This window comes from Mustelus asterias, chromosome 17 (assembly GCF_964213995.1).
Source record: "Mustelus asterias chromosome 17, sMusAst1.hap1.1, whole genome shotgun sequence".
NCBI classification, from domain to species: Eukaryota; Metazoa; Chordata; class Chondrichthyes; order Carcharhiniformes; family Triakidae; genus Mustelus; species Mustelus asterias.
The window spans coordinates 83,928,445-83,953,189 of NC_135817.1; the positions used below are offsets into that span (position 1 = coordinate 83,928,445).

Genomic DNA, 24,745 nt, shown 5'->3' on the forward strand with positions numbered 1-24,745 from the left:
AATTCCACAATCAGCCGTGGTGGGATTTGAACGCATCCCCAGAGCATTTGCCTGGACCTCTGGATTACTTGTCCAGTGACATTACTACTACGTAACTGTCTCCCCAGATCTGTACTTGGGGTGAATTTGCTGGGTTGTGGGGAAAAAGCTGGGATGTGGGGTTAAATTGGACAGCTCAAACAAAAAGCTGACACAGGAATGATAGGCCAAATGGCCTCCATCCTTGCTGTAATATTCTATGATGGGACACTAACCAGAGGACATAGATTGAAGGTAATTGGGAAAAGAATCAGAGGCAACAAGGTAGAAAAATATTGCTCAGTGATTTGTTATGACCAACATGCACTGCCTGAAAAGCCGGAAGCAGATTCAATACCAACTTATAAAATGGACTGGACAAATACTCGAAGGGGATAATTTGCAGGACTATAAGGAACTAAAACAGGAGTGTGACTAATTCAGAAGCTCTTTCAGAGCCGGCGCAGGCATAATGAGTCAAATGGACTCCCTCTCTGTTGTATCATTCTACAATTAGGGATACTATAGATTTGCTGGCACCAAGGAAGGGGATCTGCAGGGGGAGAGGACAGGCCAAGGGATGTCCTCACCCAATATCCACGTACACTGGTGCTTCCCCCGCATGAGTTGCTGGATGGATGAGCCACTTAGCCCATCACGTATGCTATTTTAAACAGCTATCCAATGAGTCCCATTGCCCCTGCTCTTTCCCCATAGCGAACTTGCATTTAAGCGCGTGGACTCTTCCATTTATTTTTGCATCTCCACACAAGCAGTAGCTTAAAGGCACAGGAACATCCAGACTGTTGTGCGGGGGGCCACTCAGCTGAGGGAGAATATTGCCGAAGGCCCTGAAAATTTTATCTTTGTAAGCTTTACATAACTTACTTTTTTAAAGTTACTATTGGATCTGCTTCCACCACCATTTCAGGCAGTAAATTCATAACCATAACTCAGTCATTAGAAAAGTCTCAGCTGCCCCCCCCAACCTCTGGATTTATTTTACCAATTATGTTAATTCTATGTTCCCGAGTTATTACCATTCCTGCCAGTGGAAATAGTTTCTCCTTACTTCCTCGAGCAAAACTCTTAACCGTTTCAAATACCTCTGTTAAATCTCTCCTAAACCTACTCCGCTCAAAGGTGAGCAATCCCAGCTTTTTCTAAGCCTTTCCACAAATTAAAGTCCTTATAGATCATAGAACCCCTGCCAGTGCAGAAGGTGATCATTTGGCCCATTGAGTCTGCACTGACTCTCTGACAGAGAACCTTACCTTGACCCTCCCCACCCTATCCCATAACCCCATGCATTTATCCTGTTATCCTGCGAGTCCCCCTTACCTACATACCGTTGGAGACTAAGGGGCAATTTAGCATGGTCAATTCACCTAACCTGCACATCTTTGGACTGTGGGAGGAAACCAGAGCACCCGGAGGAAACCCAAACAGACAATTCACATGACTTAAAAAGTGAGCAATCCTCATCAAAACTGAGAAACTATGAGTAATAAGGTGTCACAACATTTTGAAGGTGCGAGCGCCCTTTGACATTCAATAGTGTTACCATCACTGAATCCCCCACTGTCAACATCCTTGGAGTAACCATTGACCAGAAACTCAACTGGACTCACCACATAAACATAGTGACTACAAGAGCAGGTCAGAGGCTAGGAATACTGCAGCGAGTAACTCACCTCCTGACTCCCCAAAGCCTGTCCACCATCTACAAGGCACAAGAGTCAGGAGTGTGATGGAATACTCCCCACTTGCCTGGATGAGTGCAGCTCCAACAACACTCAAGCTTGACACCATCCAGGACAAAGCAGCCCACTTAATTGGCACTACATCTACAATCATCCACTCCCTCCATCACCGACGCTCAGTAGCAGCAGTGTGTACTATCTACAAGCTGCACTACAGCAATTTGCCAAAGAGCCTTAGGCAGCACCTTCCAAACCCACTACCACTTCCATCTCGAAGAACAAAGGCAGCAGATACACGGGAACACCACCACCTGCAAATTCCCCTCCAAGACACACACCATCCTGACTTCGAAATATATCGCCATTCCTTCACAGTCGCTGGGTCAAAATCCTGGAATTCTCTCCCTAACGGCATTGTGGGTCAACCCACAGCACATGGACTGCAGCGATTCAAGAAGGCAGCTCACCACCACCTTCTCAAGGGCAGCAAGGAATGGGCAATAAATGTTGGCCAGCCAACGACACCCATGTCCCACGAATGAATAATAAAAAAAGACAGGAGTGAATCACTCCCATTGTTTACCCGACAGCAAGTTCCACATTTCAACTTCACTGGCAAAGACAACCTACAAGGAGGGGCTAAGTATTATATTCAGAACACATACCTCAAATATCTTAGCAAAAAAGAAAAAGACTCACATTAATATAACACCTTTCACAATCTCAAAATGTCCCAAAGCATTTTACAGCCTATTGAAGTGAGGTCACTGTTGTAATAGGAAACCAAATCTAATTTGCACACAGCAAGGTTCCACAAATCGCAACAATGCTAAAATCTGTTTTTTAAGCATGTTAGCTGAAGGATAAAAATTGGCTGGGATAGCCAGGGACAACTCCCCCATTCTTCTTCGAAACAGGGAAGGGTGTTCTTTTACATCCACCTGAGTTGGCAGAAGAGATCTAGGTTAATGTCTCATCCAAAAGGCAAGTTCCTGTGACATTGCAGCACACTCTCCATGAAACACTGAAATGTCAGATGAAACTTTTCTGTGCTCAAGTCTCTAGATTGGGGCTTGAACCCCCAACCTTCAGGCTCCGAGGCATGAGTGCTTTCCACTGAGACACACTTGTATGGCTGCAACATGGGAGATGATCAGCCACGGCCACATTTGCTATCAGAGGAGAAACATTGAGACATAGGGTGGGGCAAAATAATAAACATCTAGAATCATAGAATCTTACAGTGCAGAAAGAGGCCATTCGGCCCATCGAGTCTGCACCAACCACAATCCCACCCAGGCCCTATCCACATATCCCTACATATTTACCCACTAACCTATGCATCCCGGGACACTAAGGGGCAATTTAGAATGGCCAATCAATCTAGTCCACACATCTTTGAACTGTGTCTAGTTGGTAAAGACAACAGAACTCATTGCTGAGTTAATTTATCTCAGTCATTTGGGGGTACTACAGTTCTTAGCTGGAGAGAATATAACCAGTCAGCACTGCTGGTCCTGATTATTTTCCCAAGTACGTGCTTTGACCTCCGTAAGAACTGACTTTAAAGTGATGTACATGGTGAATGCCGCAACTTTTAAATTCTCAACCTGGTTTTCAAAACTCTCCATTTTCTCAGTCCCTCCCCATCTTGGACACTTCCTCCAGACCTACAAACAATTGATACGACCAGGGTCACAGTCTAAGGATACAGGATAAACCATTTAGGAATGAGGAGGAGAAATTCTTTCACCCAGAGAGTGGTCGGCCTGTGGAATTCTCTACCACAGAAAGCAGTTGAGGCCAAAACATTGTATGTTTTCAAGGAGTTAGATATCACTCTTGGGGCTAAAAGGATCAAAAGATATTGGCTGGAAAAGTGGGAACAGATTACTGAGTTGGATGATCAACCATAATCATATTGAGTGGTGGAGCAGGTTTGGGAATGGAATATTCCTATTTTCTATGTTTGATATCTCTGCGGCCCTACCTCCTAATTCTGACCTCTTACACATCCCTGATTTTCACCATTGGCTGTCAAGCTTTCAGCTGCCAGGCCCCTAGGTTCTGGTATTCCCTTCCTAAACCTTGCAGCTCCTCAGCCTTCTCCTTAGGTGAGATACTCCTGAACCCAGCTTTTGGTCATCTGCTCTAATATCTCCTTGTTTGGGAGTGTGCCAAATTTTGCCCAATTACGCTCCTTTGCAGCAGTTGGAAGATTTTATGACATTAAAGGCACTATATAAATACAAATTGCTGCTGCTACTGACTCTCTCAGACTAGCCTGGCCTAACTAGTTGAACATGGCTTAGGAAGGAAATTGGCGCTTGTAAGACTGTAGCCCAGAAAGGGTCACAATGACTCGAGGCAAAGGTGTTCCTACTGAGCCAAGGCAGAGTCACAGGAGGAAAGGGAAATATGGAACACAATATAGAAAAATCGCATTGTCTGCTCTTGCTAACCGTTAAATATTGGCCAGACATGGGGAGAAGACCGCTTTCCTCCCCTTGTGCTGCACTGAACTATCAGCCTACAGTGGAACTTGAACCCATAATCTTCTGACTCAGTGGAGAGAGCCAGAGTTGACCTCATTGCCATGTTCAATCAGATCTCCCACACAATCTCAGTCGGAGGAGGTGTGAAGCAGTACTTGGCGAACCAAACCTCAAAACAGGCCCCCAGCCACGTTCTCCGCAAAGGCAACAGAGAGGCTTCAATGAGAAGGGAACAGTGCTTTCCAATGAGAATGAATAGGAAAGAGTTGTTTTCCACAATAGGTTGAGGTATTCATTTTCCATCAATAAACTAGAAAACTGGAAGCTCAGAACTCACATCTCATCTGTAAGTAGCTGACAGAACAGAATTGCAGCAACAACTACATACAAAGCCAAAGACAAAGAAATGGATAGATAGACACGATCTGTAGGTCATAATCAAGAGCTGGAATCCAGGCTTTAAGGATGGAGGGATATGAACACTCGGCCCTTCTAGCCTAGTCTGCCATTCAATAAGATCTCACTGACATAGCTGAACTTTATGAAGAAAGTTGACTGGGAACTTTTTGAAGAAGTTAGGTGGATTGGCCATGCTAAATTGTCCCTTAGTGTCAGGGGGACTAGTAGAGTAAATGCATGGGATAATAGGAATAGGGCCTGGGTGGGATTGTGGTCGACGCAGACTCAATGGGCCGAATGGCCTCCTTCTGCACTGTAGGATTCTATGATTCTAAGTCATTGGGAAGTATCTGTGGATGTTGTCTGTATTGACTTCCAGAAGGCATTAGATAAGGTTCCCCACAAAGGTTCCACATAATTGGCTCAGGACAGTTTTACCACCTATTCGAACCAAGGGCCACAGAGCATTGCTTTAGGTTGTGGTTTACCAGATTACTAAGGCCACGGGAGAGGTGACCTTGCAACATCTGGTGGTAATTGGCTGGAAGATAAGAGGACACAAGATGGGATAAGGGAGAAAAATAAGATTGAATTGCCCAGATGGAAAGTGATGTTTCCATGAATATCTACTGGGACAAGAGTTTTTCACCACATATGCTGAATTAGATGGTAAGAGAGCTATATATCCAAGTTTACAAATTACACTAATTTGGGAAGCATACCAAGCTGTGTAGGAGGAAGCAGGAAATTACAAAGGGATATAGACAGATGAATTGAGAGGGCAAAGCTATGGCAGATGGTATTTAACATGGGGAAATGTGAGGCTATCTACTCTGGATTCAAGAAAGAAAAACAGAATATTTTCTTAATGTTGGGAGCTGCAAAAGAGGGAAACAGTTTAGGTGTCTACGTACACAAATAACTAAGAAAACTAAAGCATAGGTACAAAAAGGCGAACAGAATGGTGGCCTTTATCTGAAAGGGATTGGAAAAGAAAAATGAGCAAGTAAAATCAGTAAGCACTTAAACACGCAAAGGGTGGCGGAAATCTAGAACACTCCCCCTCAAAAGGCAATGAACACCAGGTCTAAACACCTGTATATTCTCATTTCAGAAAACATCAAGGGACATAGAACTAAAGGGAGTTAATAGCGTTAAGGTTTAGATCAGCCATGATCCAACAGAATAGTGTAACATTTTCACGGGTTGAAAGACCTCTCTCCTGTTCCAATTACTGTAGCATTCCTGTTGTTGCCTCAGCAGTCAATAGTTAACTCTGCACAATTCTACATGGGTCAGCAACATACTAGACACCAAGGGAGCTTGGTAGGTATGCAATTTGTAAACCATCTTTGTTATATTGATTCTCAGCCTGATGGTGCAGTATGAAACTAGACACTAATACTTTTCATGATAATAGGTTTATTCACAGCATGCAGCATTATATGTCTGTTTCTACACACCGACACAAAATATAGTCTCTCATGTACTGCAAGTACTTAAATGAACAATGCCCTTTATCTGTGTGCTTTTAATATTAACCACCGCAACCCCTCAATCAGAGTAGCCAGTTGTCAGGTCATTTATAGAGTACCCTTCAGTTAGCAAAATATTCCAAAGCTGTTCCATTCTGAGAGGTCAGGCTGGGGCAAGAGAGAAATTAAAGGACAAAAAGTGCTGGAAATACTCAGCCAGTCAGGGTGCATCTGTGGAGTGTGTGTTTTGGGAGAATCATTAATTCGATTTCGCCCTGAACATTTCCAGTGTTTTTTTGGTTTCATTTCAGACTTCCAACATCTGCAGTATTTTGCTTTTGGAGAAATTACAGGAGGTGGTTGAAAGCACAGTCAACGAGGCAGGTTACAAGACATTCTTTGAAGGTGGGAAGAGATGTTACAAAGCAGCTAGTTCCAGAGAGTGGAAACTGAGGATTCTTCCACCACTGAAACAGCTGAGGGAGTGGAGAAACACAGTGGAACAGAATGCAAGAGAAAAGCATGCACTGGGGATGTAGGGCTGGATAAGTATATAATAGGGAGGAGTGAGACTAAACAGAAATTTCTGGAATGGTTGAAGCAAAAATACTTGCAGTACACGGCGACAATGGTGGGTGGCACAGTGGTTAGCACTGCTGCCTCACAGCTCCAGAGACCTGGGTTCGATTCCCAGCTTGGCTCACTGTGTGGAGTTTGCGTATTCTCTCCATGTCTGCATGAGTTTCCTCCGGGTGCTCCAGTTTCCTCCCACACTCCAAAGACGGGCGGGTTAGGTGCATCGGCCATGATAAATTGTCCCTTAATGTTCCAGGATGTGTACGTTAGAGGGATTAGCTGGGTAAATATGTGGGGTTACGGGGATAGGGCCTGGATGGAATTGTTGTCAGTGCAGACTCAATGGGCCGAATGGGCTCCTTCTACATTGTAGGGTTTCTATGATTCTATGAAAAAGAACAGATGTGTTTAGAGAGGAGATGGATAAGGATGAGAAAGGGGTTGGATGAAGTAAATGGTGGAGGGGGAAGGGGCTTTTGAAGCATAAACACCAGAGTGGACCAGTTGGGCCAAATGTATTCCAAATTCGATGTAATCTATCCAAAGTTTACACGTGATCTGAGACATCCGGCTGAAAATAGTTTGTGGTCTGGCGAAGCTGTTGAATCTAACTGTTGATTTAACATTTATCAGCTGGTAATTGGGTTTTGCACACATCAGCAGACCGGTGAATCAATTTAAAACCATGCTGGATTGACAACTACTCACTATAAACATTCGAACTCCATGTCCTCAGTGCATAATTTCACCAGCAACTCAGCAGCCCTGAGCTACACATCTAGTGGCTATTCTGTTCACACACAAGTTCTTCGAATCAGTGGCTAAGGGAGCACACAACGTAACTGAGCTAAGCAAACATGGGAGGCCCCCATAGTCGATCCCTGATCCATGCTGACTTGGCTAATCTCGCCACAGAAACTTTTCAGTGCACACAATCAGCTTCTGTACTGTTCAGCTATTTATTTATTTTTTAATATTTATTAGGGTCATAATTAGGCTTACATTAACACTGCAATGAAATTACTGTGAAAATCCCCTAGTTGCCACACTCCAGCACCTGTTCAGGTACACTGAGGGAGAATTTAGCATGGCCAATACACCTAACCAGCATGTCTTTCGGACTGTGGAAGGCAACCAAAGCAGACACAGGGTGAGCGTGTAGACTCTGTACAGACAGTGACCCAAGCCAGGAATCGAACCCAGGACCTTGGTGCTATGAGGCAGCAGTGCGAACCACTGTGCCCTAACGAGAGGAAAGATCAGCAAATGACTGTACTGCATTCATGTAAGTACTTCAGCTGAGAGCAGCAGCAGGGCTCGCTGGGACCTCACTTCTGGTCAAATAGTTTACCAATTCTCAGCAAATAGGGCATTTTCTAGAGATATCAGAGGGCAGCCAGTGTGCGTAAAGCTCAACATCAAAGAGTCAGAATCCTTCACGTGTTGAAAGCCATCAATTCAACATTTTAAAGAGAAATAAAGACAAAAGATACTTAAAGTGTTAATTTCTTACAATAAATCAATCCTGACAATTGCTTTCCCCGAGTCTCCTGCCAGTTAAGATTAAATTCTGAAGCAATTTCAGACCAAGGAGGACTTAGGATATATTCAGAATACTTAACTTCACAATTTCAGCTGCAGATGTCTCTGTATTGATGATCGGCCCTGTCACATAAGCACACAGCCCCGGTCACATGCTATACAAACACCACCATAGATCCACTAAACACTCCCACCGTCTTTAAAATCATCTTCCTCTTCTTCTAAGGCAGTTCCTTGTGATTGAGGATGATTTACTTCCACTCCAGTTCAATGAGCTCGGATATGGTTCTAATGGCCAAAGCATGATCGGCAGAATCTGCGATATGTGGGGGCAGGTGGTGCTCGAGAGGATGGGTTGACCTCTTTCTCCCCGATGCCTTGACGCCACCTCTGCACGTTCCCGATGAAGTCTCCCAATGTGCTCGGTACCTTCCTGAATGAACCATCCCCATATTTTGTTGGTCACACAGCGGGGGACTCCTGGGAGTCAGTGGGTTTGTTTGACCTCTTGGAGAATGCTTTGAGGGCATCCAAAAATCAATTCTCTCGGAGGTCTCCTGTCGTGATCAAGTTCCAAACAGAGCAGCTGCTTCAGGAGTCTGGCGTCAGACATACGAACAACAGGTCCTGACCAGTGGAGCTGATTAGTGTCTCAATGCTGGGCACACTGGCCTGGGAGAGGACTTTGCTGTTGGACCGCCCTTATTGCCAGCGGATTTGGAGGATCCTGCAAAGGCACTGCTAGTGGTACTTTGCCAGTTCTTTGAGGTGCCCACTGCAGGTTGTCCAAGAAAAGATCTGGATCTAGATCAGCTTTCAAGCTTCGCTTCAAACTCCTGCACCCTTCTCAAAATCAAGATGACCTTTTTTGCTCAGGTTGCACAGAAAGACACAAGTTCTGTCACTGATCTTTTGCAATATTTTAAGTTTCATCAATCAAATTACTGCCCTTCCCCCACTACTACTGTGACTGAGAAACTTCAATCATCTACTGACCCTGACTTTGGCTATTGGTTCAACTGGTTTTCAGCTTCAAATTGTGGAAGAGGAGGGTTTGTGGCAGCACAGATCAGATCAGAAACAGGGTACCCAGTAACCCAGGACCACAGGTATGACGTGGTTTGCATATGGGGAACTATCATGGCAGGACACCCCTCTGCACTGCGGGATTACATACCTGCGTATGTTCCTGCACAGACCATGCTAATATTTCAAATCAGGGACTGGCCTCCAATCATCTAAGAGCCTCCTTGCTGTTGGATCAAGGCCGATGCAGTGGTTAGCATGCAACAACTATCCTACATTAAAATAAACACAGGCATCTTCCACTCAAAATTAATTTTGGGGTCTGAAACATCAGGATCCTCATGAACAATCCTTATAAATGACAGACCTGAGTGCCTTACGGCCATCACAGCTCAGGAATTCAGGCATCTCAACATTGCCGCCCTAAGTGAGACATGAGATGCAGGAAAAGGCTAACTGAAGGAGCAAGGCAGCAGCTACACCTTTTCCTGGAAAGGTCTTTCAGAAGAGGAACACCACCTCCATGGAATGGGCTTTACCATCAAAAATTAACCTGTCTGGCACCTCAGCGACTCCCCACTGTGGGATGTGCAAGTGCCTTGCTCACCCCAACAAGGAATCAGCATGCCACTGTCAACAACACATATACTCCTGCACCTGAAGCAAGTGGCAAGGCCTAAAGGAGGGATTCTACATCAGCTCAGTATTTAAAATACTGTTATGGTGGGTCCCATTATGCATGCACATCCTCAGACATGCCCTCTTAAATAAATGTTGCATATCCACACTAATATACTAGAAATCATACTGGACCTCTCTTTGTGGTTTCTAATAAGTTCTTTGCAAACTGCAAAGGTTAGGAGTTTATTCCCTGGAGCGTAGAAGAATGAGGGGAGATTTGATAGAGGTGTATAAAATTATGATGGGTATAGATAGAGTGAATGCAAGCAGGCTTTTTCCACTGAGGCTGGGGGAGAAAATAACTAGAGGATATGGGTTAAGGGTGAAGGAGGAAAAGTTTAAAGGGAATATTAGGTGGGGCTTCTTCACACAGAGTGGTGGGAGTGTGGAATGAGCAGCCAGATGTGGTGGTGAATGCGGGCTCACTTTTAACATTTAAGAAAAACTTGGACAGGTACATGGATGAGAGGGGTGTGGAGGGATATGGTCCAGGTGCAGGTCACTGGGACTAGGCACAAAAATGGTTCGGCACAGGCAAGAAGGGCCAAAAGGTCTGTTTCTGTGCTGTAATGTTCTATGGTTCTATCGACACTAATATACTAGAAATCATACTGGACCTCTCTGTGGTATCTAATAAGTTCTTTGCAAACTGCAATATTTGCATTCTAAAGCGTATGTAACCACACACAACTGCACATGATCCACAGGCATTGGATGTCTTTGATACCTCACCAACTGGTACCCATCGGCAGTAGAAACCACTGATGGTTAAATGTTTCCTTAGCCCAGGGGGTGTGTCAAAGTGCCTCTGCTTCCATCCTACAAGTAACTCAGCACAGCATCTAGTATTTGCTCAGTTGAGAGAAGATGCCACAGTTGTACAAGAAGTTCTACAAATAACCTTAGAATCCCAGTACCACTCATCACCTCTATTCATTGTTTTGGATGAGAAGTTAAACTGATTCTCCTCAACTGGAGCTAAAATATCCCATGGCAATGTTTCATCAAAGAGCAGGAGCAGCCTTGATCAATATTTATCCCTCAATTAACATCACCAAAACAAATTATCTGGTCATTATCACATTGCTGTTTGCAGGAGCTTGCTATGCACAAAACTGGCTGTGGTTTCCCACATTTCAACAGGGAACGCACAAGTACCTCATTGGCTGTAAAATGCTTTGAGACATCCAATGGTTGTGAAAAGTTCTACAGAAGTACAAAAGTGCAAGTCAAAGTTGCCTGGTGGCCCCTGCTGGAATAAGCAAATTTGTAAACATTGTCATATGATCGCCATGTTGGAACATGCCCCAACCCTGCTGAAGTCCCTGGTGCTGCTCCAGCTCAGTGTCCCGTTCAACAGAGCTGAACTTCAAACTCCAGAAATCAAAAGTCTCCTAGTGCCATCTCCACTGCACTGCTGACCTAAGCCCCTGGCCAATATCTACCACCACTGAAATTATTAGTGCCCTTTTTTCATTATCTTGAGATCAGGCCCCCTGAACAGCTTCTCAATAACTTCCCAAATAATTCCAACACACACACACCTTTATCCTATCCCACAATGAGGCCAGCACACTCTTTGCTGACCTCTACACTCTCCATTTCTCATAGGAGCAGTAGTCCAATCAGTCCTTCAAGCGCACTCGACCACTGAATTGGATCATTGCTGATCTGCGCCTCAAGCCCATTTAGTTGCCTTTGAACCGTATCACTTGATACTCTGACCTATCATGTAGGCTGCAACTGAGCCCAGCATCTACAGCCTTTTCGAGGAGTGTTCCAGGTTTCTACTACCAGTTGTGTGAAGGGTTGATTCCAGATTTCACTCCAACTGCACCAAATTTAATATCCTTGGCTTCAATTACAAATTCCACCATGGCGTTGATCCACACTACCTCTCTCTCCAACCCCCTGTTCTCCAGCCAATACAAGACAGCCCTGTCCTCCAACCCCAGCTTCCTTCACACATCATTCCTGTCACAGCATTCAGCCATCTCAATTCCACTTCTGGAACTCTGTCGCTAAACTTCCCTCTGGTGCGATGTGTCTTGGAAAGTCTGGATTTGGTCAGGTACAGCTAACTGATCTATTCACAAAACACAAGTATTTTATGCAAAAGGTGTGTTTAGGCTTTCACATCCCATGACCCCTCCAACACAATGTCAATGTTCACACATGAACAATCCTGGTTGAGATAACAGAGAAAGGAGCACAAAATATGCAGGTAAAGCATATCAGCTGATTTTAAGACAGACAACATGAGTTTCAACACATGTGGTGTACATTCAAGTCTTTAAAAAACCACTTTGTAGAGAATCATTTCATGAATGGCACGGTGGTGAGCATGGATCCCTCACAGCGCCAGAAACCCAGGTTTGATTTCAGCCATGAGTGACCCACTGTGTGGAGTCTCTCCCCTGGGTTTCCTCCAGGTGCTCCGATTTCCTCCCACAGTCCAAAGACCTGTAGGTTAGGCGGATTGACCATGATAAATGCAGAGGGTTACAGGGATGGGGCGGGGCGAGTGGGCCAGGGTGAGATACTCTTTCAGAGAGCAGGTGCAGATTCAGTGTGTTGAACAGCAATGAAGGGATTCTATGGAATCCTAAAAACAAATCCATCATTTCTATCCAAAAGGATAACTGATATCAGTGCTCTGCATACAGATTGGTCCTCAATCAAAGCATGGAATTTACTTTCAACATCCTTTAATTGAAAGGAAATAATAAAGGGAGGAAAATAAAACACATTTACAATATTTTTTAAAAATCATAAACAACAGATGAGGACCATTTTAAAAGCTGCATCTCTGTCATCCTTCAAATCTAGGCCAACATCATAACTCAATGAGAAAATATGCCAAGAGAATATTACATAATAATATATAAAATTATACAAGATCATACAGAAAATAGAATCATAGTTAACCACTTATCAATATTCAATAGGTAAATAATTTAATGTGTTATACAACCAAAAAGGAAAGACTTGAGCTCAAATTACATTTTTCCCAACCTCCAATTTTCCCAAGTATAGTTCTACGATTCTACGATAGTTGCTTCTCTATCTCGGAAACATGGCAGCCAACTTGTGCACAGCAAGATCCCACAAACAGCAATGTAAAATGTCCAGATAATCTACATCTTTAGTGATGTTGGTACAAGGATCAATAACTGCCAGAACAACAGAGATAAACTACCCTGTCCTCTTTAATCTTTTTAACTTCCACCCAAGAGATCAGAAAGAATGCCTTCTTATCCGAAAGACGGCACCTCTGACAGTGTTGCACTTGTTAAGGAATGTGTTTTAGAACACAAAAAATAGAGTGGACAAAAAATACCTAATGCAGTTCAGAATATTTCATTCCTTTGTATGAATCAAATTCTAACAGCTCTCGTTTGTACATATATATACCGTCTTAAAAACCCCAAGGAAATTTGGACAGTACATGGATGGGAAAGGTTTAGAGGGATATGGGCCAAACACAGGCAAATGGGGCTAGTTCAGTTTAGTAAACCTGGTTGACATGGACGAGTTGGGCTGAAGGGCCTGTTTCCGTGCTGTATCTCTCGATGACTCTATGGTGGGATTTTTCAGCCACGCTCATCCCAAAACCGGAAAATCCCGCCCAAGGTCAACGGACCTTTCCATGGTCCGCCCCGATTCCCGTGGCAGGCGGGACAGGAAAATTTGCATCCTATGACTCTAAAATCTGACACTGAGCCAGAGATGAGCAAAGAAGCAGTTTGTAAGGAGTGTCTTAAAGGAAGGGGAGAGCAGTTGCGAGTTTTGGAGAAGGAATTCTATAGTTTTTGGATCACCAATGTAGGAGCGATGATTGCCAAGGAGACAAGAAGCCAGACTTGGAGGACAGAGTATACACACATACATACATATAAACATACAAAAACAAAAACAGAATCATAGGATCCCTATAGTGAAGAAAAAAGCCAATTGGCACATCAAGCCTGCAGCCAACAACAATCCCACCCAGACCCTATCCTCATAACCAACGTACTGCTAATTCCCCCTGACACTGAGGAACAATTTATCATGGGCAGTCCACCTGACCTGCACATCTCTGGACTGTGGGAGGAAACCAGAGCACCCGGAGGAAACCCACACAGACACGAGGAGTATGTGAACTCCACACAGACAGTGATCCAAACCGGGAATTGAAACCGGGTCCCTGGCGCTGTTAAGCATGATGTGGAGATGCTGTTAAGCAGCAATGCCACCCCCTAGAGAATAGAGCTAACGTTTCGAGTCTGGATGAACCCGCGCCAGAGCTGGATGACCCAGACTCGAAACATTGGCTCAGTTCTCTCTCCACAGATGCTGTCAGACCTGCTGAGATTTTCCAACATTTTCTGTTTTTGTTTCAAATTCCAGCAGCAAGTTGCCTTTATAAGCATACACAGATACAGACCGATACATTATATAGATATAAACACAGAGAGAGTTTAGCAATGCTCCTTATTTGGGGTTGGGGTGTTTTTTGTGAAGGGGAGGAATGTTATAAAACCCCCACAAGACAATGTCCAAAGTGAGCCCCAGCCTGAAGCAGCTCCAAGCTCCTGACAGGACAGGAATAAACCACTCCCTCCCTCCCTCAATCAAACCCACCCTTACACCCTCCTGGTCTCAACCTTCCCCCCTCCTCACTCACCCTCACTCCCTCCCTATTGTTGTGGTGCTTGTTGCTAGGCTAGGCCCTACAAGCCGCCCGCTTGCCTGAGCCGCGGCGCCCGGGGGGAGTGAGGGGCTCGCGGGGCCGCTCCGGGAAGCGGGCTGAACCCCCTCGCTCTCCCGGGGACAATGGGGGGCTGCAGGCAAGGAGAGGCGGGTGGATTGAGGCCAGAGGCACCGCCCGCTCCGCCATTTACCTTCTGCGAGTGCTGCTGGAGAACATTCTGCTCCACCGTCATGGCCGCTCCTCACTGAGAGAGAGAGAGACTGCAGAGCGGGGGAGGGGCGGCGGGGGGCGGGGCTGGAGGAGAGGGGCGGGGCTGCGGGGGGGAGAGGGAGGGGCTGCCGGGGAGGGGCGGAGGAGGGAGGGGATGCAGGGGGAAGGGAGGGGCTTCAGGGGGAGGGGACAGAGGGGGAGGGGATGCAGGGGGAGGGGATTTAGGGGGAGCGGCTTCAGGGGGAGGGAATTTAGGGGGCGGGGCTTCAGGGGGAGGGGTGGGGCTTCAGGGAGAGTGGATTTACGGGGCGGGGCTTCAGGGGAGGGGAGGGGCCACAGGGAGAGGAGCTTCAGGGGAGGGGAGGAGCTACAGGGGAGGAGAGGAGCTTCAGGGGGAGGGGGGCACCAGGGGGAGGGCAGGGAGGGGGGCACCAGGGGGAGGGCAGGGAGGGGGGGCACCAGGGGGAGGGCAGGGAGGGGGGGCACCAGGGGGAGGGCAGGGAGGGGGGGCACCAGGGGGAGGGCAGGGAGGGGGGGCACCAGGGGGAGGGCAGGGAGGGGGGGCACCAGGGGGAGGGCAGGGAGGGGGGGCACCGGGGGGAGGGCAGGGAGGGGGGGCACCGGGGGGAGGGCAGGGAGGGGGGGGCACCGGGGGGAGGGCAGGGAGGGGGGGGCACCGGGGGGAGGGCAGGGAGGGGGGGGCACCGGGGGGAGGGCAGGGAGGGGGGGGCACCAGGGGGAGGGCAGGGAGGGGGGCACCAGGGGGAGGGCAGGGAGGGGGGGCACCAGGGGGAGGGCAGGGAGGGGGGGCACCAGGGGGAGGGCAGGGAGGGGGGGCACCAGGGGGAGGGCAGGGAGGGGGGGGCACCAGGGGGAGGGCAGGGAGGGGGGGGCACCAGGGGGAGGGCAGGGAGGGGGGGGCACCAGGGGGAGGGCAGGGAGGGGGGGGCACCAGGGGGAGGGCAGGGAGGGGGGGGCACCAGGGGGAGGGCAGGGAAGGGGGGCACCAGGGGGAGGGCAGGGAGGGGGGGCACCAGGGGGAGGGCAGGGAGGGGGCACCAGGGGGAGGGCAGGGAGAGGGGGCACCAGGGGGAGGGCAGGGAGGGGGGGCACCAGGGGGAGGGCAGGGAGGGGGGGCACCAGGGGGAGGGCAGGGAGGGGGGGCACCAGGGGGAGGGCAGGGAGGGGGGCACCAGGGGCAGGGCAGGGAGGGGGGCACCAGGGGAGGGCAGGGGGGCACCAGGGGAAGGGCAGGGGAGGGCAGGGGGGCACCAGGGGGGGCACTAGGTGGAGGGCAGGGGGGCACCAGGGGAGGGCAAGGGGGGGCACCAGTGAGAGGGCAGGGGGGCACCAGGGGGAGGGCACGGGGGGCACCAGTGAGAGGGCAGGGGGGCACCAGGGGAGGGCAAGGGGGGCACCAGTGAGAGGGCAGGAGGGCACCAGGGGGAGGGCAGGGGAGAGGCTTCAGTGGGAGGGCAGGGGAGGGGCTTCAGGGGGAGGGCAGGAGGGGAGGGGCTTCAGGGGGAGGGCAGGAGGGGAGGGGCTTCAGGGGGAGGGCAGGAGGGGAGGGGCTTCAGGGGGAGGGCAGGATGGGGAGGGGCTTCAGGGGGAGGGCAGGAGGGGAGGGGCGTCAGGGGGAGGGCAGGATGGGGAGGGGCTTCAGGGGGAGGGCAGGAGTGGGACGGGGAGGGGCTTCAGGGGGAGGGAAGGTGGGGGAGGGGCTTTAGGGAGAGAGGCTGCAGGGGGAAGGGCTGCGGGGGAGAGGGGCTTAAGGGGGAGGTACTCCAGGGCAGGGGAGGGGCAGCAGGGGGAGGGGAGGGGAGGGGAGGGGGAGGAGGAGGGAAGAGGAACCAGGGGGAGGGCAGGAAGGGAGGGGCTTCAGGAGGAGGGGAGGGGCTTTAGGGAGAGAGGCTGCGGGGGAGAGGGGCTTAAAGGGAGGTACTCCAGGGGAGCGGAGGGGCAGCAGGGGGAGGGGCAGCAGGGGGAGGGGCAGCAGGGGGAAGGGCTGAATGGGGGAAGGGCTGAATGGGGGAGGGGCTTCAGTGGCAGGGGAGGTGCCTCGGAGGAGGGGAGGGGGAGGGGAAGGGAGGAAGGGAGGGGCCTCAGGGGGAGGGGCTTCAGAAAGGGGGCTGCAGGGGCAGGGGGAAGGGGCTTCAGGGGGAAGGGCTGCAGGGGAGGGGCTTCAGGGAGAGGGGAGGGGTCGCCGGTGGAGGGATTGCAGGGGGAGGGGCTGCAGGGGGAGGGGCTGGAAGGGAGGGGAGGGGTCTGAGGAGAGGAGAGGAGGTATGGGGAGGGGAAGCTTGGGGGGGGTGGGCTGCAGTGGTAGGGGCTTGAGAGGAGGGGGGAAGGGGTGCAGTGGTAGGGGCTAGAGGGGAGGGGCTGGAGGGGAGGGGGATGGGAATGGGCTGCAGGGGAGGAGAAGGAAGTGGAGGAGGAGGGGATGAAAGGGGAGGAGTTGGGGAAGGTGGAGAGGCTGCAGGAGAAGTGGGAAGGGCTGGAAGAGGAGGAGGGGCTGCAGGGGATGGCTTGGAAATGGAGGGGGAGGCATTACAGGGGAGGGGCTGCAGGGGGGGGAGGGGCTGGGGCAGGAAGGGCCTGAAGGGCTGGAATGGGATAGGTTGGAAGGTGGTGTTTGATTTGTTTGGTTTGTTTCTTACCTCCAGAAAGCTCAGAGAAACTGGAGCGTCACCAACCATTTCACTTTGCGAGATGCAATGTGAGGGCAAAGATGATTGAGTGTTAGCGTGTAATTATGCTGCAAGTGAGAAATTTTTTATACGGTTCAAACCACAGATGCACTAGTTCGGTGACACCATGCTAACCAATTGATGTTATCTCTACATGATTTCTCAGAATCATCTCCAGAAGTACCAATATCTTTAGTCCCTCGTGTTGTGAATAATATTATAGAAGACTTAGTTGAATCTAAGTTGCTTGATGCTTGTGTCTTAGCTACCATACTATGTGAGGATGATTTAGAATTAGTTCCAAGAGAAGTGTCTATTGACGGTTTCAAATTGCACTTCTAGGTCAAGGGCAGCCAAAGTCCAGAACATCATAGACAACCAAAGAGAAATAGATATTCTACTGATCGACCTTATCATTGACTGTGTATAATGATTAATAATACATAATACTGTGTCTTGAGTATTATTGGTCCTTTGTATAACATCATAGTAATTTGTTGTCAAGCTCTCAGGAGTAAAGGGGGAGGGATGTTTAAGCAGTTATATTTAAGAAGTTGCTTGATTGCTTTAAGAGCTTGTCATCCGATTTGATGTTGATATCATCAGTGTGTTGTACAGACTGCTGTTTTAGTTTCAATTTGTATTCTGCACAGAGAACATGGCTGTTGTTGTTATTTTGGATCTACATGTGAAAACCACATCTTTTCTTTTGGTTTAAAACCCACAACACCTGACATAGTTCGGGCATCAGAGTTTCCTATCTGGAAAGCCCAGTTAGAATTGAACCCATTCTTTCATTAATTCACGTGAGAAGGAAAGCTGAATGGTGATCTAACAGAGGCCTTTAAAATCGTGAAAGGGTTTTGTTGGAGTGGATACAGAGAGATTGTTTCCTATTTGGGAAGGACATAACCACAGACATGAATATAAGATGGTCAGCAAGAAATGCAATCAGCATTCAGAAGAAAATTCTCTATCCCAGAGGGGTGCGAATGTGGAATTCATTAACACAAGGGAATGTTTAAGAGAATAAGATAGATGCATTTAAGGGGAAACTAAACCAGCTACTCCCCCTCCTTCAGTTCATAGAATCATAGAATCCCTACAGTGCAGAAGGAGGCCATTCGGCCCATCAAGTCTGTACCAACCACAATCCTACACAGGCCCTATTCTTGTAACCCCTCCTATTTACCCTGCTAATCCCCCTGACACTAGGGTCAGTTTAGCATGCCCAATCTACCTAACCCGCACATCTTTGGATGATGTGCTGATATATTGATATAAAGGCACAAATCAATCATAATGACGCACAGTGGCAGAGTGGTTAGCACTGCTGCCTCTCAGCACCAGGGACCCGGGTTCAATTCTGGCCTTGGGTTATTGTCTGTGTGGAGTTTACATGTTCTCCTTTGTTTGCGTGTGTTTCCTCCGGTTTCCTCCCACACTCCAAAGGTGTGTGGGCTAAATTGCCCCTTGGTGTCGGGGGATTAGCAGAGTAAATACATGGGTTATGGGGAAAGGATCTGGGTGGGATGGTTTTCGGTGCAGGCTCGACGGGCTGAATGGCCTCCTTTGGCACTGTAGGGATTCTATATGTGTAAACATATTGTAGGTTTATTTATTAAGACTAGGCACATGGGAACGGATACACACTATATTCTGCACCCTACCCTTTCCTTCTCCCCTATGTACGGTAAGATTTTTCTGTATAGTGCACCAGAAACAATGCTTTTCACTATCCCAATACATGTGACAATAAATCAATTCAGTTTAATTCAATTCAATTCAACATGCTCAGAAAGCTTGAAGACATCAGAAGTCTGCTGTGTTCTGCTCACAGGCAAAAGTAAAACTGTGACTGGACCACATGACACATTTTCCTTCTACTGATGACATTCTGCTCTCAAAGGCAGATTACAACACCCCTCATCCTCACCCTCCAGCCACTCTCTTTCACTCCACCACCCTCCAGCTCCTCCCACTAGCCCTCCCATAACCCTCCTGTTCCCTCCAGCTTCTCCTCTTCCCCCAGTGCCTTGCCCCTCACCCAGTTTTTCAATGCCACCCCTTCCCTCCCCTTCTCCCCTTACCTCCCCTCAGCTCTTCACCTATCCCACACTACAGCCCACATCCTCACCCATGTTGCAACTAGTCCCCCACGCCAGCTCCTCCTACCTTCCACCTCCATCCAGCTAGCTACCCCTCTTGCAACCTCCAGTCTATCCTTTCCCCTTGTCCGCCTCTCTACTGCCAGCAAGCTCCTCCCACTCCCCCAGCTCCTCCCCCTCATTTTCTTCCCCGCTCCCTGAGCTCCTCCCATTCCTCCCAGCTTCACCTCTTGTCTGAGATCTTCCCTTACCCCTGCCCCCTCACTATCCTGCTGCTCCCCACCTTTTTCCCATACCCCCGCCCTCCCACAAACCCCAGGCCCAATCCTGCTCAAATCCACCTCGCCCTCCTCCTACCCCAGCGTCTCCACTTCCCTAACTCCAGCCCTCTGCCTACCATTCCCAATCCCTTCCCCTTCTCCAAGTTCCTCCCTTCCCCATCAACTCCACCATCTCCCACTCTATCCAGCTCCTCCAGCTTCCCTTCCCATGACCCCAAACCCTATCCCAGCACCTCTCCCTTCCTGCAACTCTTCGCATCCTCCAACTCCACCTCTTCTCCTCCCTCCAATCCCTAAAATCTCTCCAGCCCCACCATTCCATCTCACTTCAGTCATTCCTTCTCTCCCCTGACACTTTTCTCTCCAAGCCTTCCTCAGCTCCTCCAGGTTCCCCTCACCCTCCTTCCAGTGCCACACCAGCTGCTCCTGTTAACTTCCACTTCTCCGCACAGTCCCCACCTCTTTGCTTGCCCCCAGCACCTCTCACATCTTTCACATCACCTCCCCCACTCTCCACCCCATCCACCCTCCATTCCCCCCCTCCAGTCCCCATCACCAGTCTTGAACTTCCACTGCCCCCCCACATTTCCTTCCAATCCACACTCCTGCCCCTCCCCCTCCCCTTCCCAAGCCCCTCCACTGCCCCTGCCCTCCTAATGCACCCTCCAGCTCCTCCCCCTCCTCTCCGCAAGCCCATTCTCTATCTCCTACAGTTTGCTCCTTCCACAAGACCTTATCAAACGTTCTCTCATTCCCCCTCTGTAGACTCCCACCCTTCCCCTCCAACCTCACCCTTATGCCCCGCCCTATCTCCTCACCCTCCTGTAGTCTCGACCCCTCTCTCCACCCTCTCTTTTCTTTCCTCGAGCCACTCTTCATTCCCCACCCCTCCTTCTTCAAAGCTTCTCCCTTTGCATCTTCAGCCCCTCCCCAGCCTGCTCTCTCTCCAACACCCCCCCACCATGCCCCCCCCCCCACTCCCCGTCCGTCCAGACTCTTTCCCTCCCTGCCTATCCAGCCCCTTCTCTCCCTGAAGCAACCCACCCTCTCCCAGCTGTTAAGACCACAGCAGATGACCAAACCAGACATCGGAGTGGTCTTTTCCCTACTGTGAAAACAAGTAGGAGGAGCTACTGCCCCCAAAAACATAGAACTCCAGTAGCAGCTTTAGCATTTTAATACTTAAAAGACTTAGTAGAAAGAAATCTTGAGCACACAAGATTAAAGTTACACAGTTGAAACAATCTTACAGAACAAAGGGGTGGCACGGTGGCACAGTGGTTATCACTGCTGCCTCACAGCGCCACCCAGGTTCAATTCCCAGCTTGGGTCACTGTCTGTGTAGAGTCCGCACGTTCCCCGCATGTCTGCGTGGGTTTGCTCCGGGTGCTCCAGTTTCCTCCCACAGTCCGAAAGATGTGCTGGTTAGGTGCATTGGCCATGCTAAATTCTCCCTCAGTGTACCTGAACAAGCGCCGGAGTGTGGCGACAAGGGGATTTTCACAGTAACTTCATTGCAGTGTTAATGTAACCTACTTGTGACACTAATAAATAAACTTTGTCTTTAACTTGGGGTTAAAGTACAGATCTGCAGTGATCTAATTAAATACCAGAATAGGCCTGACAAGCTGAAAGGCCCGCTCCAGTTCTTGTGAGATCTTTTGATCTGCCAGCTGACCCAAAAGTTGTACAGCAACAAATTAATTTGGCCATGTGAGACAGATGTGTGCCTGTCAATATACAACAAACAGGATAGATGTATTTGGGGTGGCACAGTGGTTAGCACTGCTGCCTCACAGTGCCAAGGACCCGGGTTCGAATCCGGCCTTGGATCACTGTCTGTGTGGAGTTTGCACGTTCTCCCCATGTCTGCATGGGTTTCCTCCGGGTGCTCCAGTTTGCTCCCACAGTCCAAAGATGTGTAGGTTAGGTGGATTGGCCATGCTAAATTGCCCCTTAGTGTCCCAGGATGTGTCAGTTAGGGAGATTAGTGGGATAAATGTGTGGGGTTACAGGGATAGGGCAGCAAATGGTCCAGAGTAAGTTGCTCTGACACAGAGTCGGTGATGACTTGACAGGCCAAATGGCCTTCTTCTGCACTGTAGGGAATCTATAATTCTATAATGTCATCATCCCCAGGGGCAAAGCGTTCCAGAGACGTAAAAACTCAATAAACGTCAAACACATAGCAAAATGTGCACGTCTGTTTAGTTGATAACATCTACTTTGATTTCAGTCCAAAGATGTGCAGGTTAGGTGGATTGGCCACGCTAAATTGCCAATTAGTAACAAAAGATGTGTAGTTTAGGGGGATTAGCCAGGGTAAATGTGTGGGGTTACGTGGATAGGGCAGAGGGGAGAGCCTGGGTGTCAGTACAGATTTGATGGGCCAAAATGGCCTCTTTCTGCTTTGTAAGGGATTCTATTCATGGTTACTTTACATAGTGTTCAATTGCTTTGATTGGCTCTCTGTCTCTAACAGTAAAATTTGGTGGCAATAATAGGAAGACAGATTATTACTTGAATGGGTGTAAATTGAGAGAGGTGGACACTCAACAAAATAAACCTCAGGGAAAAAGGTGGATCAGGATATTGAATTTGATAATCAGCCATGATCAAAATGAATGGTGGAGCAGGTTCCGAGGGCCCCATAGCCTACTCCTGCTTCTAGTTTCTATGTTTCTAACTTGCTCCCTACCTTAATATATGATAACAATATAAGAAAGCCAAGAGTCACCTTACCCTGGCAAGAGCAAACAGAATTTTGGAATAACTAAAGTCGGTTCACTACCTATTCCATTACCCAACAAATGCCAAAGCAATGAAAGGCTGGGAAGGAGGAGTCTTAAAACAGAAGGCAAAATAAAAACAACGGCCATTTTGTTTTCAGCAGACTTTTTTTCATTCAAGTTTGTTGAATCAGGTTGAGATAGCTTCTTTAAGATATAGGGTCAATATTTAGCTTTAACTTTCCGCATCTTTGCTCGTCGCTTTGGTCTGATTTGCACACGGACCATCAGTCTGAGTTTTGGAGCATTTCTGAATGGATGATCCGAGTTTGTCAGCCAGCAGGAAGGGATTCAGGTGGCAATACTGGAGAGACAGACAGAGGGAAAGAGTTTGTTAGAGTTAGAGACAGTAAAATCAAAACCCTGGTATTAGAGAACTCTGTTTTAATCTGAGGGCTGCCAATGCTGGTGGATAAAAACATCCTCCCGTGCTTTGTCATCCATCAGTGAGATTGAGCACTTTCACATCAACTCTGTAGTTGTGGCTTTAATGGAAATACAGTCCTTTTAGCAAATAGTCCACAGTGACTCCTGGCATGCAATAGGTTCCAATATCCCTTCTTCATCGAATAGCTACTTCAAATGATCTTTTACATCACTTCACTCAGATTTTGGAGAGTTGCTTAAATCTAGAACCACTCTGATATTTCTTCTTCCCCCGACCATGCCAGAACCATAGAGGCTACAGGATGCATTTCTTTGATGAGAAACCGCCCCCCTCCTCTATTGTTTGTGGCAGCTCAAAAAGCCACAGCAGCCCCTTCTCCTAGCTGACCAAAAAGAACTGCTATTTGTCTGTGGTATTCGCTGATTTGTAGGGAAGCCTGTAACCTGATCTCAAAAATGGCTTCTTCCACATGGCAACAAGAAATATATTAACCTTGCATCCAGACAAAAATTGTAATTATCTACCTTCGATCCAAAATCCCTTTCATCTTGAAAGTAAATGGACAATTTATAGCACAACAGTTTACAGCGTACAACCTGGTACCTATAACACCTTTCTGGGACATTGAGTAACTCAAATTCTACTCATTGCAAACTTAGACACTGCTGCCATTGTCTCCAAGTGTAAAACGTTGCACCTTCCTGGGCGGTACGGTGGCACAGTGGTTAGCACTGCTGCCTTATCCCACCAGGGACCCGGGTTCAGTCCTGGCTTCGGGTTTGCACGTTCTCCCCGTGTCTGCGTGGGTTTCCTCCAGGTGCTGCGGTTTCCTCCCAAAGTCCAAAGATGTGCGGGTTAGGTTGGTTGGCCATGCTAAATTGCCCCTTAGTGTCAGGGGGATTAGCAGAGTAAATGTGTGGGGTTACGGGAATAGAACCTGGGTGGGATTGTGGTCGGTTCAGGTTCGATGGACCAAATGGCCTCCTTCTGCACTGTAGGAATTCTATGATTCCTCTGAATAAAATAGTCTAAGCTTTTCTTTGGTCTTTAATAATCAAAATACCCAGGCTTCCCGTTGGGCACACGACCCCCTTCATTTACCATAAACTTAAAGCTACAATTGCAAAATATAATAATCTTATAAACCTCATAACTGGAATAACATATGGGAACAGTTAGTCATCAGTCTTTGAGTAAAGAAAGTTTTCCCAATAAATTAACTGTTTTCAACACATTTATCAGGTTTATTTTCACTCATTTTTGCTCCGTATTATCCAGAACTAGAATTCATCCATATAAACTGAGTGAAACAACCCTGCAAATAATCAAAGTCCAAGCTGTGAGAGTATAGCTCACATTACCCTCCAGTATTCTCGTCAATGTTTCCAACAATAGTTCAGTCCTTGGAGGACGAGAAGCAAGAATTGGGAAGAAGGAGAGCAGATATTGGGTTTGATAGGGGAGGCCAAGAGAAACCGTTTCCTCTGGTGAAGGAGTCCAGAACAAGGGGGCATCATTTTAAAATTAAAACCAGACCAGAGCAGAGTGATGTCGGAAAGCATCTCTTCACACAAAGTGTGGTGGAAGCTCTCGATACAAAGACTGATGGATTCTTGTTGGGCAAAAAGGTATTAAAGGTTATGAAACCAAGGCAAGTTGATGGAGTTAAGG

The 24,745-nt window shown here is 48.3% G+C and overlaps 2 protein-coding genes across 2 annotated transcripts in view; both read right to left on the reverse strand.

The window, feature by feature from the left end:
- The window catches only part of LOC144506097 (ubiquitin carboxyl-terminal hydrolase 25-like), a 59,831-nt gene extending 44,939 nt beyond the window's left edge, over positions 1-14,892 (reverse strand). Inside the window, exon 1 of the mRNA XM_078231913.1 lies at positions 14,802-14,892. Coding sequence (XP_078088039.1) covers positions 14,802-14,843 — 42 coding nt within the window. The 5' untranslated portion in view covers positions 14,844-14,892. The remainder of the gene's footprint in view (positions 1-14,801) is intronic.
- A 7,883-nt stretch (positions 14,893-22,775) lies between these two features.
- The window catches only part of LOC144506651 (arsenite methyltransferase), a 35,660-nt gene continuing 33,690 nt past the window's right edge, over positions 22,776-24,745 (reverse strand). Inside the window, exon 10 of the mRNA XM_078233050.1 lies at positions 22,776-22,990. Within this exon, the coding sequence (XP_078089176.1) occupies positions 22,862-22,990 (129 nt within the window). The 3' untranslated portion in view covers positions 22,776-22,861. The remainder of the gene's footprint in view (positions 22,991-24,745) is intronic.